Source organism: Coregonus lavaretus, assembly GCF_964263955.1.
Source record: "Coregonus lavaretus genome assembly, chromosome: 12".
NCBI lineage: Eukaryota > Metazoa > Chordata > Actinopteri > Salmoniformes > Salmonidae > Coregonus > Coregonus lavaretus.
Genome location: NC_139999.1, coordinates 26,268,129 through 26,286,605, shown reverse-complemented (window position 1 = coordinate 26,286,605; position 18,477 = coordinate 26,268,129). Strand labels below are relative to the sequence as shown.

At 45.4% G+C, this 18,477-nt stretch overlaps 1 protein-coding gene across 4 annotated transcripts in view; it reads right to left on the bottom strand.

Moving 5' to 3' along the window:
- Nucleotides 1-428: 428 nt before the first annotated feature.
- Nucleotides 429-18,477, bottom strand: part of LOC311138493 (ephrin type-B receptor 2-like) — a 144,257-nt gene continuing 126,208 nt past the window's right edge. The window contains exons 6-16 of one of the 4 annotated variants that reach the window (XM_084173194.1): nucleotides 14,031-14,155; nucleotides 12,853-13,015; nucleotides 11,770-11,878; nucleotides 11,471-11,538; nucleotides 9,850-9,972; nucleotides 9,444-9,691; nucleotides 4,316-4,531; nucleotides 3,828-3,977; nucleotides 2,312-2,547; nucleotides 1,362-1,517; nucleotides 429-578 (exon numbers count right to left, since the gene is read on the bottom strand). In XM_084173194.1, the coding sequence (XP_084029320.1) occupies nucleotides 470-578; nucleotides 1,362-1,517; nucleotides 2,312-2,547; nucleotides 3,828-3,977; nucleotides 4,316-4,531; nucleotides 9,444-9,691; nucleotides 9,850-9,972; nucleotides 11,471-11,538; nucleotides 11,770-11,878; nucleotides 12,853-13,015; nucleotides 14,031-14,155 (1,703 nt within the window). In that variant the 3' untranslated portion in view covers nucleotides 429-469. The remainder of the gene's footprint in view (nucleotides 579-1,361; nucleotides 1,518-2,311; nucleotides 2,548-3,827; nucleotides 3,978-4,315; nucleotides 4,532-9,443; nucleotides 9,692-9,849; nucleotides 9,973-11,470; nucleotides 11,539-11,769; nucleotides 11,879-12,852; nucleotides 13,016-14,030; nucleotides 14,156-18,477) is intronic. The other 3 variants (XM_084173196.1, XM_084173197.1, XM_084173195.1) reach the window with 3 other exon arrangements.

Genomic DNA, 18,477 nt, shown 5'->3' with positions numbered 1-18,477 from the left:
TAGTCAGTTCACCTAGTTTACATCTATACTTGTAGACACCTTGAGTTTCTCAAGTTTTTTTTCTTTACAAAATTCTTTACAAAATTCTTTAATCAAACAAACCAAAAAAAATTAAGAAAAAAACGGGTGGAAGATGGAAGTAGAAATGCGTCGCTGGTCAGTAACCGCTCATGATCCTGGTTCCAAGATGGACCATTGTGGGCCACATTGATTGGTGTCTGGTCATGTAGACATGCTGGCCACAAACCTCAAGAGCTGATTCCGAAAGGTTATGGGGACTTTGGATGAGGGAATAGAGGAGGACAGGAGAGGGATTGAAAAAGGGGACTCTCCTCTCCTCTCCTCTCCTCTCCTCTCCTCTCCTCTCCTCTCCTCTCCTCTCCTCTCCTCTCCTCTCCTCTCCTCTCCTCTCCTCTCCTCTCCTCTCCTCTCCTCTCCTCTCCTCTCCTCTCCTCTCCACTCTGGATGGTCAAACTTCCACAGACTGGATCTGGTTCATGGAGGCGCGCATCATCTGTACACTGTTCAGGACCTTCTTCTGGTGGCCTGCTAACGTCACGCCCACACTCAGGATGTCACTGTGGCAGGAGACACAACCACAGGAGTCAGGAGGAAGCCATCACAGACGACACAAAAGGTTTTATTGCACATGGCATAAGCCAAGGTAAAATCAACAAGTTAGATCAAGGCTAAATTCTGGGCCCCAGTCTGCCAAATTCCTAATTCAGTCCCAGACAATGGAATGTCAGACTGCTTACAGTACTTACTCTGTTTGTTGAAAAACTTCTTCCATTCAGGAGACAATGGAATGTCTTTGTTTCCTAATCCTAACCCTATGGACTGATGTGCCTTATTTTTTAAAGTATTGTAACCAGTGTGGCGGGTGGAAAATAATTTGAAAACAGAATTGTGTTGCTTAGATATCCGACATGACTTCAGGAGGATATTAAGAGATGTAGAGATAAGAGACAATGAGCAGAGCAATGTGTGTCTTAGTTATTTACTAAACAGACATATGAATGAGTCTATCTGCTAATAGATGTCTTTATTAAGTCTACAGAGGCAGGAATGTATTCCTAAACATCACCATGCCTGTTCATTCTCCTATATCTCTTCTTTCTTTAAACTGTTGTATAAGAAACCTGTCAGCCACATGGCCAGAGTTTGTACGCTCTGTTCTAGCTCAGAGCAGTTATGCTGCACTGTTATTATCTCCTAATGACATACAGTGAGAGGCAGATTTATGATGAGCCAGGGGCTGAGCCTGGCAGTCATCCAGGCTTTAAGGTATGATACTGTCAAGGAATAGCCCACCTCATCCTCATCCTTATCAGAAACACCGGTCTGGGATCAGCACTTACTCCATGGTCATCTGGGAAACCACATCAAAGCTGGTGAAGTCAGCGTTGGCAAAGTTGTCTTTGTACTGGCCCATCTTGATGGCATCCAGCCACTCGTCCACAGTACTGAAGCTGGAGAAGTCTGGAACACTGCGGTCCAGGAGAGGAAGATGGACACTGGAGGGGGTCACAGACACAAAGAGTCTAACACAGCTTTAGAGACAGTGTCATAACTCTCTCACCTCTATGATGGCAATCAGTACAGTACACAATAGTGGATGGCCTAAAACAGATGAGTCAATAAGCTAGCCTTAAGGACAAAATAAAGTAACCGTGGCCATTTTCCTAATCGATTTTTAAGAAAATTATATTTCCAAATGGAGTGGCAGGCTTAGTGCCAGTATCCACACAGTGTCTCTATTCCACACACCACCAAAAATGTAAATATAGAGTAGGATATATGACATTCAGTATATTTTTACATTCATAGGAAACTGACACCCAGAGAAAATGTTCTTGGAAATGTTTTGTTTTGAAATTGTGTAACTGTTTCAAATCATGATTTGCCTAAAGCATTCATGGAAATGACTTGATCTATCAAACCAAATGGGTTTTATTTACATAACCACTTGGCGCCAAAAGAAACAGGAGACACAATGTTTGGTATAAATAAATTGAAAACATTGAAGGAATCATGTCCTTTGAAATGTCAAAGTGTTTTCCCATCTTTGAGGTTAGATGCATTAAATCCTTTTGGATTATACAGTATCTATGGAAATAGTAAAGTAATACTGTAGCCCAGTGCTGAATACTGTGAAGACTGGCCAGTAGAGAGAGAGGAACACTAGTCTCAAACACACTAATACACAGACAGACATACAGACAGACATGTAGTGACAGACTAATAGAAAGATAAACTCACAGATGAACTGACGGAGATCTAAGGAGAGCATGCTAAGTGTTTCACTCACCCTGAAGACAGCGGGGTCATGGCCTTCAGACTGTTGGGGTTGCGGATCATCTTGTCCAGGTTGTTGACAATTTGGCTGAACTTGGGCCGGTTGTTACGGTCCTTCTGCCAGCAGTCAAGCATGAGCTGGTGCAGGGCCGAGGGGCAGTCCATGGGAGGGGGCAGCCGGTAGTCCTGCTCTATGGCATTGATCACCTGCAGGGGGAGACACAGATCTCTAAGGGTTGCTATGAGGCTCTAAAAGGAGGAGAAGGGAGAGGAGAGAGACAGAAATCCTATTGGAGAGCATCCTCTCACAATTCTCACAAGCTACTTCTTCTATGACCAGAGTGCTATTTGGCTAACATGTTGATTAATATTCCTGTGATTTCAAATGAGAACTATGTTCTTGAAATACAGTATGCACTGAAAGATAAAACCATAACAGTGTTATACAAGTCGAAACTGCAACACACATGTTCACACACAAACATAATCCTGCAAGCATTATTGCATTAACAATAATTATCATTTTGAAAAGGTTTTGTCTTGGCTTCATACTTACTGCACCAGTTAAGCATCACAGTAAATTATCAGCCTAATACCAATGGCTCCCCACATCCATGCAGACTGTGCCAGCAGTGATTTAATCTTAGTCAGTCTGGCATCAAGAGCCTTTAGAAACTGCGTACAGTAATGTTCTTGCCATACAAATATCTAAGTTAGAGCCTGGTCCCATATCTATTTATTCTGTTTTGCCAACTCTATGGTCATTGTTATGCCAAAAAAGTCTAAGACTGAGAGTGGCCAGTGGTGTTGTTGGTGGTGGGAGAGGGTGTGGGGGGGACTGTAAGTAGCTCTGGATAAGAGTGTCTGCTAAATTACTAAAATGTAAATGTAAAATAATGGGGGAGGGATCAGGGAGGTGACTCCTAGCTAGGAGTGGGGAACGACCGGCCCAGAGGAGGGTTCTGACAAGGACCCACGATCCCTTGCTCATTATTACCACCATTACGGAGCTCCATTCAGGCCCAGATTAATCTCATTCAGAGGCCTCCCTCCCAACCAAGACCCCGATGGAGTAGAAACACTATCTAGAGCCCCTAATAAGATAACCGTTGAGCTCCACAGTCCCTCTTAGCGCATTAGCGTTCACACTTTCAATTTGAAACTATTTTCATTATCTCTCTCCCCATAATTTGCTCTCTTCTCCGCCACCCAGAGGGAGCCTGGAAACGGAGGCTCCAGTCAAGAGCAGGAATAGTCTGTGGAGCATTGCCTTGCATTCCAAATCATCTCTGTGGTAACTAGGGGGCTTTCATATTAAACCCAGGTTTGAAAGCTGCTGTTTAGCCAGGGGGAAGAGAACCACCATGACAAAATGGGGGTTCACAGAGAGGTAAGAACATTCAGGAACCACTGTCTCCTGTATATAATCAGACGTTGTTAGAATTTATTTTTAAACATTTGATGCCATGTTTAGAGTGGTTCTGTTTGACTAATGATATTCATATATATAAAGGTCTATAAATACATACGTCTTGATTGGTCATGTCCCAGTAAGGTCTCTCTCCATAGGACATGACTTCCCACATGACGATGCCGTAGCTCCAAACATCACTGGCGGACGTGAACTTCCTGTACTGGATGGCTTCAGGGGCTGTCCATCGGATAGGGATCTTCCCTCCCTGAGAAACACAACACAATGAGGGAACAACCTTATAGAGGGAAGTGAGACAGAAACCTGATCGTCCCAGTGTCCTGGCTCTGCAGAGAGAGATTATTCACAGCAACAATACTCTGTAATCCAAACTGTGAGATGGATATAACTAAACTCCTGGGAGTGGATGTGTGTGACATGGGATCCTGTAAAAGGGGAGGAGAGGGACAAGTGAGGGGCCTTTGTTATGATGGGGAATGTGGTGTGTGAGGTGTGTGTGTGTGTCTGTGTGTGTGCGTGCGTGCAAGTGTGGATGTGCGCACATGTGTATGTGTGCGGTGTTTGCGGTGACGTCATGGTACTCACCAGGGCACTGGTGTAGGTGGGGTCTGACGTGTCGTCCTCCAGGAATCGGGACAGGCCGAAGTCAGACACCTTGCAGACCAGGTTGCTGTTGACCAGGATGTTGCGTGCGGCCAAGTCGCGGTGGACGTAGTTCATGTCGGCCAGGTACTTCATGCCTGAGGCGATGCCACGCAGCATGCCCACCAACTGGATCACTGTGAACTGGCCGTCGTTTTGCTGCAAAATAAAAGGAACACATTAGATCACAATATGATACATCCCCAGGTCTGAGACTTCCCTCTGTGGGCTATGATTGAATAGATATAGCTATAGGCTGGGCTGGGCTCGGTCTGGCAGGCTGCAGCTGTTCTCCTCCCTGGATTGGCCAAGGCTTTACCCCATACATGGGGAGTGTCTGGATCTGGCCTGCAGCTGTGCCTCAATCTGCGCACACCTGCACCCTCACCACCCACCACGAGGACCAGAGATCAACTAGGGAATATCCGGGAGGATCATGACGAAAGATGAAAGAGCATGAGTGTGGACTGACAGGCCCAGTATCATGGCCCAGGGATGGGGTGGGGTGGTGTGGGGACACAGATGGACCACAGACGGACTAGGCCCAGCTGTGTATTCCTCTAGGCATTTTCGCTGTCTATGGTTAGCCAGATCCTCTAGCCTGTGTCTCTGTGTCTCCTCCAAACTCTTTGCTGCTCATTAGCAGAGCAAGGACTTCTCCTCACGTCCACCAGCTCCTCATGCACCTCATGCACCACAGCAATGAAGTCTTATGCATTATTCATGAGGCTGAATTCTCTCACAAATACACAGCGCCTCATAATCCCTGCATCCCTGCACTGTGTTTGCATATACTTTAATTGGGAAGATTCTTCCACCAAAGTCATTTGGATCAGGTTAGCAGATAGAGAGAGACATCGTTTCTATCTTTTAAGGCTAATACATGCAATTTATGATTCAACCCCAATTCTAATCATAATGGTAGAGATAATAATGTTTCTGAAGAAAGCTTTGATATGGATGTGCCATTTCTTTCTGATCGTTACATGGTCCCCAACTTTTGCTACTTTCTCTGCCTGTTGTTGTCTCCATCCATCTATTCTTCTCGTGTTCTCGCTCCCCTTCTCCCTTGTCGATGCGTCATAGAAGCGAGGGCTGCACCAGGTGCTTTAGGGGAGCTGATCCTTCAGCTGACAGTTCCTATCTAAGGTGGTCTCCCCTGCTGCTCCATCCTCTTTCACAGAGCGCCATGTTCTAAAGCGCTGACGCGTTCAGAAAATGTTGTCATAAGCTGTCACAGTGAGGTGCCACAGTGATGCTGTGTTGTTTGGAAGACAATGTGCTGTCAAATATGCTTAACACAAAGAGACACACAGACACAGACACACACAACCCATCAAATTCAAGAGTGACTTGGCACACAGTGTCTCGGAGGTCTGAAGCAGAATGCTAATAAAGTTCATATTTTGCTTCTCCAGCAGTAGACAGAGCAGCAGTCTGCTGACAGGAGGGTGGCTGGCTCCTTTTTTAAAGGGAGGATTTTGATGTATATTTTGATCCATAGAGGAAGAGTTTACGTCTCAGGTTTATAATATCCTCCCATAGCTCAGAGCTGATTCTCGTCAGTGTGCTTTCTGCCCTGAGTCTTGAAAGCCTTACTCAGTATGATCTATGCAGAGGTAAACATTGACAATGTGATGAGTGACAACTAAGGCTATGACAGAGGTGGTGGAGGGAGGTGTTATCCACATAGACACAGTAGAAACATCAGACATTTCCAAACATAAACATAGTGATTTATATCAAACATGAAACCCTTGGCCCTTATTGAATTGATATGTTTCCATATTTAATAATTCACTCACAATTGATTTAAAGTGGAGTAAATCTAATGAGAATAAAATCAATCATATATTTTTGTGAAGATCAGACATGTCCAATTTCCATTAGTCACTAGCTCTTTCCCACTCAGTTTATTCCCACTCACTTCAAACCCACAATGAGTCCAATTAGAGGAGATGAAAGCTTGTGGACACCCAGTCACATTAGGAAAAACATGCTCCCGTTCAGCTGAAATGCTACAGACAGACGGCACAGGACTGGCTGACAGGAGACAGCAGTCTCTCACCTACAAGCCAACTTCATTCTCTGAAAGCTGACATGTTTTCTTCTTACAGCGCTAATCATTTGAAACCCTCCCAAGGGATGAGGTGAGGTTAGATATCTGGAATGTATTTTCTGAGTTTTGCATTACATGCAATTTGTTTGACTGAATGTTAAGATGGCAAATAACTTTTTGTGGCATAAGTAGAAAGTACTATAAATTCATAGGTCCTTGTCCTTTTCTGTGACTCAAACAGGAGGAGTGAATGTGTGCTAGTATGATAAATACAAAATGAGAGCATGACTAACTGTACTGAACTGCTGGACTCTCTTCCTCACCAGCGCCTATAGTGAGCTACTGTACATAGATCATTTTACTGTAGTCAAACATGGAGATCAAGGTGAAATGCTGAATAACAGCCAGCGCAAGTTGCAGCAGAGTATAAATCAATAATTGGACTAGACAGACACTCAGGGAGCATTAATACTGCAGCTTGATTGTTCTACAGCTGCACCATCGAGAGCATCCTGACTGGTTGCATCACCGCCTGGTATGGCAACTGCTTGGCCTCCGACCGCAAGGCACTACAGAGGGTAGTGCGTACGGCCCAGTACATCACTGGGGCCAAGCTTCCTGCCACCCAGGACCTCTATACCAGGCGGTGTCAGAGGAAGGCCCTCAAAATTGTCAAAGACTCCAGCCACCCTAGTCATAGACTGTTCTCTCTGCTACCGCACGGCAAGCGGTACCGGAGTGCCAAGTCTAGGTCCAAAAGACTTCTCAACAGCTTCTACCCCCAAGCCATAAGACTCCTGAACAGCTAATCATGGCTACCTGGACTATTTGCACTGCCCCACCCCCCCACCCCATCCTTTTACGCTGCTGCTACTCTGTTAATTATTTATGCATAGTCACTTTAACTCTACCCACATGTACATATTACTTCAACTACCTCAACTAGCCGGTGCCCCCGCACATTGACTCTGCACCGGTACCCCCCTGTATATACAGTGGGGGAAAAAAAGTATTTAGTCAGCCACCAATTGTGCAAGTTCTCCCACTTAAAAAGATGAGAGAGGCCTGTAATTTTCATCATAGGTACACGTCAACTATGACAGACACATTTAGATTTTTTTTCTCCAGAAAATCACATTGTAGGATTTTTTATGAATTTATTTGCAAATTATGGTGGAAAATAAGTATTTGGTCACCTACAAACAAGCAAGATTTCTGGCTCTCACAGACCTGTAACTTATTCTTTAAGAGGCTCCTCTGTCCTCCACTCGTTACCTGTATTAATGGCACCTGTTTGAACTTGTTATCAGTATAAAATACACTTGTCCACAACCTCAAACAGTCACACTCCAAACTCCACTATGGCCAAGACCAAAGAGCTGTCAAAGGACACCAGAAACAAAATTGTAGACCTGCACCAGGCTGGGAAGACTGAATCTGCAATAGGTAAGCAGCTTGGTTTGAAGAAATCAACTGTGGGAGCAATTATTAGGAAATGGAAGACATACAAGACCACTGATAATCACCCTCGATCTGGGGCTCCACGCAAGATCTCACCCCGTGGGGTCAAAATGATCACAAGAACGGTGAGCAAAAATCCCAGAACCACACGGGGGGACCTAGTGAATAACCTGCAGAGAGCTGGGACCAAAGTAACAAAGCCTACCATCAGTAACACACTACGCCACCAGGGACTCAAATCCTGCAGTGCCAGATGTGTCCCCTTGCTTAAGCCAGTACATGTCCAGGCCCGTCTGAAGTTTGCTAGAGTGCATTTGGTTGATCCAGAAGAGGATTGGGAGAATGTCATATGGTCAGATGAAACCAAAATAGAACTTTTTGGTAAAAACTCAACTCGTCGTGTTTGGAGGACAAAGAATGCTGAGTTGCATCCAAAGAACACCATACCTACTGTGAAGCATGGGGGTGGAAGCATCATGCTTTGGGGCTGTTTTTCTGCAAAGGGACCAGGACGTCTGATCCGTGTAAAGGAAAGAATGAATGGGGCCATGTATCGTGAGATTTTGAGTGAAAACCTCCTTCCATCAGTAAGGGCATTGAAGATGAAACGTGGCTGGGTCTTTCAGCATGACAATGATCCCAAACACACCGCCCGGGCAATGAAGGAGTGGCTTCGTAAGAAGCATTTCAAGGTCCTGGAGTGGCCTAGCCAGTCTCCAGATCTCAACCCCATAGAAAATCTTTGGAGGGAGTTGAAAGTCCGTGTTGCCCAGCGACAGCCCCAAAACATCACTGCTCTAGAGGAGATCTGCATGGAGGAATGGGCCAAAATACCACAACAGTGTGTGAAAACCTTGTGAAGACTTACAGAAAACGTTTGACCTGTGTCATTGCCAACAAAGGGTATATAACAAAGTATTGAGAAACTTTTGTTATTGACCAAATACTTATTTTCCACCATAATTTGCAAATAAATTCATAAAAAATCCTACAATGTGATTTTCTGGATTTTTTTTCTCATTTTGTCTGTCATAGTTGACGTGTACCTATGATGAAAATTACAGGCCTCTCTCATCTTTTTAAGTGGGAGAACTTGCACAATTGGTGGCTGACTAAATACTTTTTTCCCCCACTGTATAGCCTCCCTACTGTTATTTTATTTTACTTCTGCTCTTTTTTTCTCAACACTTTTTTTGTTGGTTAAGGGCTGTAAGTAAGCATTTCACTGTAATGTCTGCACCTGTTGTATTCGGCGCATGTGGCCAATAACATTTGATTTGATTTGATTTGATTGGGTAGAGAAGGATCTCTCTAAGGACTTGTGGTGGACACTATACTAAGTAAATGACATGATTAATGTTCTGCATGTTAATGTTCACTTTAACCTAGATGGGTTAGCATTAGTGTGTGTATTTAACAGTCATTTCCCAGAGTGTGTGTGCGTATGTGCCTGTGTGCTTGTGTGTGCCTGCATGTCTGTGTGTCTACCTGTTTATCTGCATAGCCATTAGTGTTAATATTTGACTCAGAGACACACACAGCATAACTCACTCTGAGGAAGGAGTCCAGTGATCCGTTCTCCATGAACTCAGTGATGATCATAACAGGGGCGCTCTTGGTGACCACACCCTCCAGGTGGATCACATTGGGGTGGTCAAACTGACCCATGATGGATGCCTCAGACAGGAAGTCCCGCCTCTGCTTCTCCGTGTAGCCCGACTTCAGCGTCTTGATGGCCACAAACATCTCCCTCTTTCCTGGGAGCCTCAGGTTCCCACTGCACACCTCCCCGAACTCTCCTACAAGACACAACATAGAGGCAGAGCGACAGTTAATGATAGGAGATGTCTGACAGAGGTTACAAACATTAAAATGATGAGGCAAAATATTATTCATTGGAATACAGACAGCATTCAAAATATATATTTTGTAAAAAATGACTGGCCTTTCTCTTTACCTGCGCCAATGACTTGCTCAATCTTCACATAGGAAGTGTCAATCTCCTTAGCAAACTCCCTCACCGCCTCGTTGGGGTCCTCATATGTAAACGGATCAATATATATCTTCATTCCTGGAGTCACTTGGAAAAAGAAGAGGCCGATATAATTTTTTATTCTGACACAAACAAACAAACTCTGTCCGTCTTTAACAAGTAGCCAATGCAGTGTATTATTATGAGTCAGAAAGGTTAGTGTTAGTACAAGGTAGAGGAATGGTAGGTTTGGCTTGGGTCCTCAGGACTATAATAATCAATGGGCAATGACATGGCATTTCCAGTGAGTCTTTGGCAGTGATAAGGCAGGTTAATGTATGTATCAACTCCATAGAGTCATAGCAGAACATTAACACCCAGGAGAGACAGCCAGACACTATATCAGTATCGCTCTCTGCTCTAGAAAATAAATTGTCTCTCTTAAGCTCTGATGCTAGGTAAATTGGCTTAAGGTGGCCTTTAAGTGTTCAGGGACTTAAGTGTCTCAGGTTTCAAATCCGATTATTCGGACTCTCACTTCCACATCTGGCCTGAGGCTTTTTTAATGGTTATTGTGTTCATGCACAGGCAGTCAGCGAAGCTGAGATACCTGCTTATAGTAGAGCCATGAAACCTGCATAGCAGACTGAACTGAAGAAATGTTTAGGAACAGATGGAGATTCTCCTTTAAGGCAAAAAAAGAGTCCCCAGTCAAAATCTCCTATCTCTTCCCAAACTATGGAACGATCCAAAGACCACCCACCAGAGCATGGCAGAGACCACCTGATATAGGGGGAGGACAGCCAGGATAATTGTGACATCAGCATTTACTGCAACCTGATACTATTGATTACACATGGGAAAGCTGTCTCCATTGATAAGCCCGACTAGCGGAAGAGCTAAATAGAAAAATATATAAATAAATACAACTGAAATAAGCTCAGGGAGGAAATATATCAGAGCATTTCTGTTTAGCTGAGTGAAGGAGAGGGACACGATAAGCCATAAGCTCCAAGGGAGAGCCAAACTAGTTTAAATTACGGCGCCTGAGCTCCATCTTGAAGATGCATTTCTATATCATGGCACTCTGGGCCAACGTGCTTTACATGGAAAACAATATATTTAATAAAGGCCATTTCTTCACAATCTCCTTTGAATTTTTCAACAATGGCAAATGGTGTGTGTGGTATTAGGGTGTTCATGGACTTAACAAGCTAAAAGAAGGCTAAATGCTACTTCCACAACAATGGAATTAGTTGACTATGAAATGAGATCAACAGCAAACACACACTTGTACACGTGTTGTGTTAGGGGTAAATCCTAGCATTAAGACAGTTGAGGAAAAACAAGAGAGAAGATTACCAATGGAGAGGTGAGAAGAAGCACAAGGTTGGGAGGTAGCCAAGGACACTAGCGTGTCAAGTGGTAGCCATGGAGACAGGTGTGTGAGGCAGCAGAGGGTTGAACATTAGCCATGGAGACTGCTGCGTGAGCTGGTAGCCATGGAGACAGGTGTGTGTGCATGTATGTGTGTGAGCGTGAGTGTGAGTGTGTGTATTTTGGGGGAGGTGCAAACAGGCACTCTGAGTGAGGGCTGGTTACTCACTGTGGCCGCTGGTGTAGTGCTGCAGCTTGTCTGTGTACTCCGAGTCTGCCCTCTCAAAGCCACGCCTCCTGGGAAAAAGACAAAGAGCTATAGCGCTGGCCCAAAGAGGGGGTGTGGTCTATGTACCAGGCCTACCCACTCCACAGCTAGCTAACGACCACTAAACACAACCAGCCTATAAACTATAAACACAGGACCCATTAAAGTACAGTAACGAAGTATGTGGGAAAACAACCACTAAAGCGAATGTGTCTAATCTGGCAGCATTGGTTGGCTGGACTGGAGCAGGAATAACTCACCGGTTGCAGACGATGACGATGACAACCACTGCGATGAGGAAGACCAGACCTGCAGCTGCAGAGCCGATGATGAGAGGCAGCTTCTCCTGAATGCTGGTGTTGTACTCCTCTGTGATTAGACAAACACACACAAACACACCATCACACACTGAAACATATGGGCCAGGCATCTGAGTGAATGCATTTGGAGTTAGCAGTGGGTGACAGACAGACAGACGGTTGGGGAGACCAATGGGCATCTTGGCTGGCAGCACAAGACCTCTCTCCAAAGCCCACTGAGCACGTTCAGATGCCAGCAATATGGTCGCCCGCTCATCTGGAACTGAGAGAGCAGGTTTGGGAGAGACCCAGCTCCTTTCCCTCCAGAGTGCTGCCAAACATGGCAGTAGGCACACAATCACACAATACCACCTCAGGTCCTGACTGCTCTGTCCGAGGTCTGAGGCTAGGGAGGGTTGTGCCATGGGTTGTGTCCCAGGGTGGTGGTACAGTATGCAGCCTATTGCGATGTTTGGTTCCCCTTTGTCTGGCAGTGTGCTGGCTGCTTGCCGTGGAGGAGAGCAGAGATCAGGCTAATGATGGCCCTCGGCACTGCAGGTAATAAGATGTTTAGAGAACACCCAGGTCGCTAACATTATCCAGGCCAGGGGAGCCAGGATCCAGCATTAGCGGAGCCAGGGGAAAAGCTAGTCTGCCCAGCAGTGTCCTTCTTTACAGATGAATCCACTTTAACCTGATCTGTGACTCACATTAGTCCACCGCTAATAAAGCACAGTAAACTACAGAAAATATCTCCATTCATACATAACCTATCTTATTCATTTGTAAAAAAATAACTTGCACATGCTGAGAAGATAATGAATGAAATCCACATAAATAGAACAATGGGTGTACACATTGTTGGAGAGTTGTCTTGCAGAACGCATCTCAGACCATTTCCCCATCCACATCCTTGTGTCTGTTGGGTCATTGTGTCCATGTTGTAATGGTCCATGTTGGGTTGATGGGCCATGCATGGGATGTGATAACTCTGCATCTCTCTATGCTCTATCTGAGCAGAGGGAATGTTGGCTGCACCCTCACCTTCAGTCATGGTTTGGAAGTAGAGCTTGCCGCTGTAGCGCCCAAATCCGGCCACGGTCCGGGCGCGAACCAGGAACACATAGATTGCCCCTGGTTTGAGACCGCGGATGACCACTGTGTTGGTCTGGCTCTTTATGATGGTTGAGTTGTACTCGGTCTGGTCCTGAGAGAGCATTAAGGAACGAGGGAGAAATACAAATCAGTGACATCCACAGAACAATTACCATACACATGCATTAACTTAGTGCCTTATAAAAATAGGCTAATGTGCAAAGTAGGATACAGACTAAAATGTTTCTAACACTGATGTATCTATTTGACCAAGCAGAATGAATAGAGAATGATAAGCAACAGCCTAGGGATGGCAGTTTCAGGTCTGCTAGACTTAGTTTGTTTGGGCTGTGAGTTCTGACGATCAGTGTAACTTTTCATTGCCACACCGCTTCTCTCTCTCCACAAAGCTGACAGGTCTGTCTGGAAAAGGAGACTAAAACTGTGCCGGCTGCAGGCTTCAACCAATCAGCAGCGTGAGCACATTTGTGAGATCTGAGCCACGGCAGGGGCCGAGACAATTGTTTTGACAGCTCTCCTCAGCAGCATCTGAGAAAATAATTAAACTAAAAAGTGGAGCAGAGTGGCGCGCAGTCACAGAGGACTGCTCAATGAACTTTGTGTGTGCTTGTGTGTGTGTATGCTTTTCTCTGTCCGTATCTGTGTGTGGGAGTGTTTCTTGTGAGAAAGTATGCTGATTCTGAGGAGTCTGTCTGTTGAATACTATTTTTATGGCAGTCAACACACCATTGTTTCAACCACAAATATCTCTCCATCAATCCCTAGTGGCCTGACTGGAGGGCTGAGAGCAGTTTCCTTTCCCAGTGACTGACCGTGATTATAATTGAAAGGGATCGAGCAGAAGTTGTATGCTCAATTCAGAAGCTACAGTATGTCTGCCTGCCACCGTGAACATGCTGTTCTGGACACCAACAGGGGAAGACATTCTTAATTTCAATGTGATAGAAAATGAGAGATATATTTTGCAGCAAATGCATACCTTATTTAGCCCCGCTGAGATGAAAGAAAGCCTGACACACTCAATGGTGTCTTTACGTGTGTCTGTTTACATGGAGGTGAGATAGAGCAGACTGTTTGTTAATGGGTAGTGTGCAGTGGGTACCTACCTTCTCATAGTACTGTAGTTCATAATCCAGGATGACTCCATTGGGCTGGTCTGGTTGAGACCAGGACAGAGTGATGCTGTCCACGGTACGACTAATCTGGTGCATGATGGACACTGTCGACGGAGCTGCAGAGAGATAGATAGATTAGATAGATAGAGAGAGAGAGAGAGAGAGAGAGAGAGAGAGAGAGAGAGAGAGAGAGAGATTTAAATTTTTACATTTACATCATTTTATTTATGTATTTTTAAATGGGGGTGGTGGGGGAGGGGTGGGGGGGGGGGGGTAGAATGATTACTTTATACTATTCCAGGTATTCCTTAAAGAGATATACAGACACAGAGAGAAAGAAGGAAAGTGCATAACAAATACAAATTCAGCATCACAACATTCAGTCACTATGATTAGTTGCCAATCATACATCCGTATCATAAAATCTAATCAAACAGATATCAAACAGATGCCTACTTCACTGAACTATGTAACAGTGATAGTGATATGTTAGTTGGTATCATCATGACCAGACATGTACTGCATGTAGAAAAGGCACACCTCTGACTAAACCACATACATAGTTTGAAGGGACTTTCCAGCACTGACTTTGTATAATTTCCATTATTAATCTGTGCTTCCCACACTGTCAGGGTGTGAGGACACTGTCTGTCTGTGTCTGGCTAGCAATCATTCCCCTGGCCGCATCCTCCTCCTCCGGACAAATTGTGGAGCAAGCCCATTTTGTATGGCACATAAAACCAGAGAAAATCACCAGAACCACAAGTATGCCATACACAATCGCCATTTTTTTTTCTCCAGCCTTCTATTTTTACAATTGCAGTCTATGTTTACGCATATTTTTTGGTGGATGACAACTTAATACACACTAATAAACGGTTTGAAAGTGCAAGGACAAGAGTCATGGTCATGGTGGACAGATATAGAGAATTATAGCATTTACATGTGGTAATCACTGTGTAGCAATAAGCCAGATCCTTTCAGCAGTAGTTGAGCCATAAATGCGTGTTGAATGGGTAGGATTGTTAGCTGCCTTTAGTCTAACAAAACCAAAGGCCCAAACTTTATTTTTAGTAAGGCTAAAGGGTCAGGGAGGGGCATGCTATCCACTCACCCTCATACATCTATTAACATTAGTGCATGGTGCCGTGGGTCACAGTGAAGCTTATGCAGGAGATAAAAGCGCTGTCTGGGGCTGGAAGGCCAGGATTTATGGGCCCCGGGCCCCAGCCTCAGCCCATGGTCCCATTCTGCATACACACAGCCCCCAGCCAGCAGCACAGTGGCTCCCAGAGCTCTAGCCATAAAGCGCTCCACCGGCACGCGCTCTCCATGGAAAATCCACTGACTGGAAAACCCTCCCACCCTCCCTCCCTCGGCCCTGCCCACCATTATCTAGGAATCTGGGGAGTGTGTGTGGTTAATATCTCATATATAAATCTAAGTGTTCATTTTTTGTAGTAACAAAATGCTGGTAATTGCTGATGCTATCCACCACACCACAAAGGAGCCTTTCAGATAGGGTTTGGATTAAAATACACATGTTCAGTACTGTAGAGTAAAGCCCGAAGCAGCTCCCAGAGACCAGTGTGCTGTAAGACATGATGATGGAGAGGCCGTTTTATGGCCTATTCATTCTCACCAGTGAGTCAGCCTTGCCTCACATATCCTCTGATCCCAACAGAAGCCTCCATCCGAGGACACTAATCATGAGATACTGTCTAAATAGGGAGGTCCCAGAGCCTATATCCCCATATGCCGTTGGCCTTAAAATAAATGTGTCTACAGATAATGAATAGGCAGCCTGTAGTTTCATCTCCTGCACCACTTGCACTACGATGGCCTGTGATTCTGCCATGAACATACAGTGCATTCTGAAAGTATTCGGACCCCTTCCCCTTTTCCACATTTTGTTACGTTACAGCCTTATTCTAAAATGGATTAAATTAAATGTTTTCCTCATCAATCTACACAAAACACCCCCTAATGACAAAGAAAAAACAGGTTTATAGAAATGTTTGCAAATGTATTAAAAAAAGAAAACATAAATATTACATTTACATAAGTATTCAGACCCTTTGCAATGAGACTCGAAATTGAGCTCAGGTGCATCCTGTTTCCATTGATCATCCTTGAGATGTTTCTACAACTTAATTGGAGTCCACCTGTGTTAAATTCAATTGATTGTACATCATTTGGAAAGGCACACACCTGTCTGTATAAGGTCCCATAGTTGACAGTGGATGTCAGAGCAAAAACCAAGCCATGAGGTCGAAGGAATTGTCCGTAGAACTCCGAGACAGGATTGTGTCGAGGCACAGATCTGAGAAATTCTTAAATGGAAGAAGTTTGGAACCACCAAGACTCTTCCTAAAGCTGGCCGCACGGCCAAACTGAGCAATCGGGGGAGAAGGGCCTTGGTCAGGGAGGTGACCAAGAACCCGATGGTCACTCTGACAGAGCTCCAGAGTTCCTCTGTGGAGATGGGAGAACCTTCCAGAAGGACAACCATCTCTGCAGCACTCCACCAATCAGGCCTTTATGGTAGAGTGGCCAGACGGAAGCCTCTCCTCAGTAAAAGGCACATGAAAGCCTGCTTGGAGTTTGCCAAAAGGCACCTAAAGGACTCTCTGACCATGAGAAACAAGATTGTCCGGTCTGATGAAACCAAGATTGAACTCTTTGGCCTGAATGCCAAGCGTCACATCTGGAGGAAACCTGGCACCATCCCTACAGTGAAGCATGGTGGTGGTAGCATCATACTGTGGGGATGTTTTTCAGCGGAAGGGACTGGGAGACTAGTCAGGATCGAAGGAAAGATGAACGGAGTAAAGTAGAGATCCTTGATGAAAACCTGCTCCAGAGCGCTCAGGACCTCAGACTGGGGCGAAGGTTCACCTTCCAACAGGACAACGACCCTAAGCACACAGCCAAGACAGAAGTCCCTGAATGTCCTTGAACATCTCTGGAGAGACCTTAAAATAGCTGTGCAGCGACGCTCCCCATCCAACCTGACAGAGCTTGAGAGGATCTGTAGAGAAGAATGGGAGAAACACCCCAAATACAGGTGTGTCAAGCTTGTAATGTCATACCCAAGAAGACTTGAGGCTGTAATCGCTGCCAAATGTGCTTCAACAAAGTACTGAGTAAAAGGTCTGAATACTTATGTAAATGTAATATTTCAGTTGTTTTTGTTTTTTTACAAAACAGTTTTGCTTTGTCATTATGGGGTATTGTGTGTAGATTGATGAGGGGGAAAAAACTATTTAATCAATTTCAGAATAAGGCTGTAATGTAAGAAAATGTGGAAAAGGTCAAGGGGTCTGAATACTTTCCAAATGCACTATACATTATCCTCTTCACAGAGACCCAGAGGTCGGTATACAGTAACCAGTCAGGAGACTAGACTACTCACAGGCATCTCTTCAATCTCACTGTCAGTTGAGTTTGTTTGCAATCATAATAAGGGAAATAGTCACTCTACAGGTGTCACGGTGTACTTGTGGATGTGGTGGTGAAGTCAGGCGCAGGACACAGCGGATAAGTCAAACAGCTTTACTTGACTGAATACACAATACAGAAAATAAATGGCCTCAAAACACAGTAGGCGAAAACCTACGTGCAACGCGTAAAACACTAAAGCACAACATAAACCAACAGACAATCGACAGGCGGACAACAACACACAACTCCAAAACATAACACAGGGAAAATTATAAGTGACATAATCAGGACAGAATACGAAACAGGTGCACTTAACTAGACATGACCAAACGAACATCGAAACATCAAACGGTGGCAGCTAGTACTCAGGGGACGACGAACGCCGAAGCCTGCCCGAACAAGGAGGAGGAGCAGCCTCGGCAGAATCCGTGACAGTACCCCCCCCCCTTGACGCGCGGCTTCAGCCGTGCGCCGACCCCGGCCTCGGGGACGGCCAGGAGGACGCGGAGCATGGCGCGTGGGATGGTTTCGGTGGAACTCCGTCAGGAGGGAGGGATCTAAGATATCCCTCCTAGGCACCCAGCACCGTTCCTCCGGACCGTACCCCTCCCACTCCACGAGATATTGTAGACCCCCCATCCGACGTCTCGAATCCACGATGGACCTGACTGAGTACGCCGGAGCCCCCTCGATGTCCAGTGGGGACGGAGGAGTCTCTCTTATCTCACAGTCCTGGAGTGGACCAGCTACCACTGGCCTGAGGAGAGACACATGGAACGAGGGGTTAATGCGATAATCATTAGGCAGACTCGATCTCCAGGTGCGTACACTGGACCCTCACTGCGGTGGAGATCGACGCTCGCCTTCTGTCTACGGATAGCCCGCTGCAGATGGACGTGTGCAGCGTTCCACGTCTCCTCCGAGCGCCGAAACCACTCATCCACCGCAGGAGCCTCGATCTGGCTCTGATGCCATGGTGCCAGAACCGGCTGAT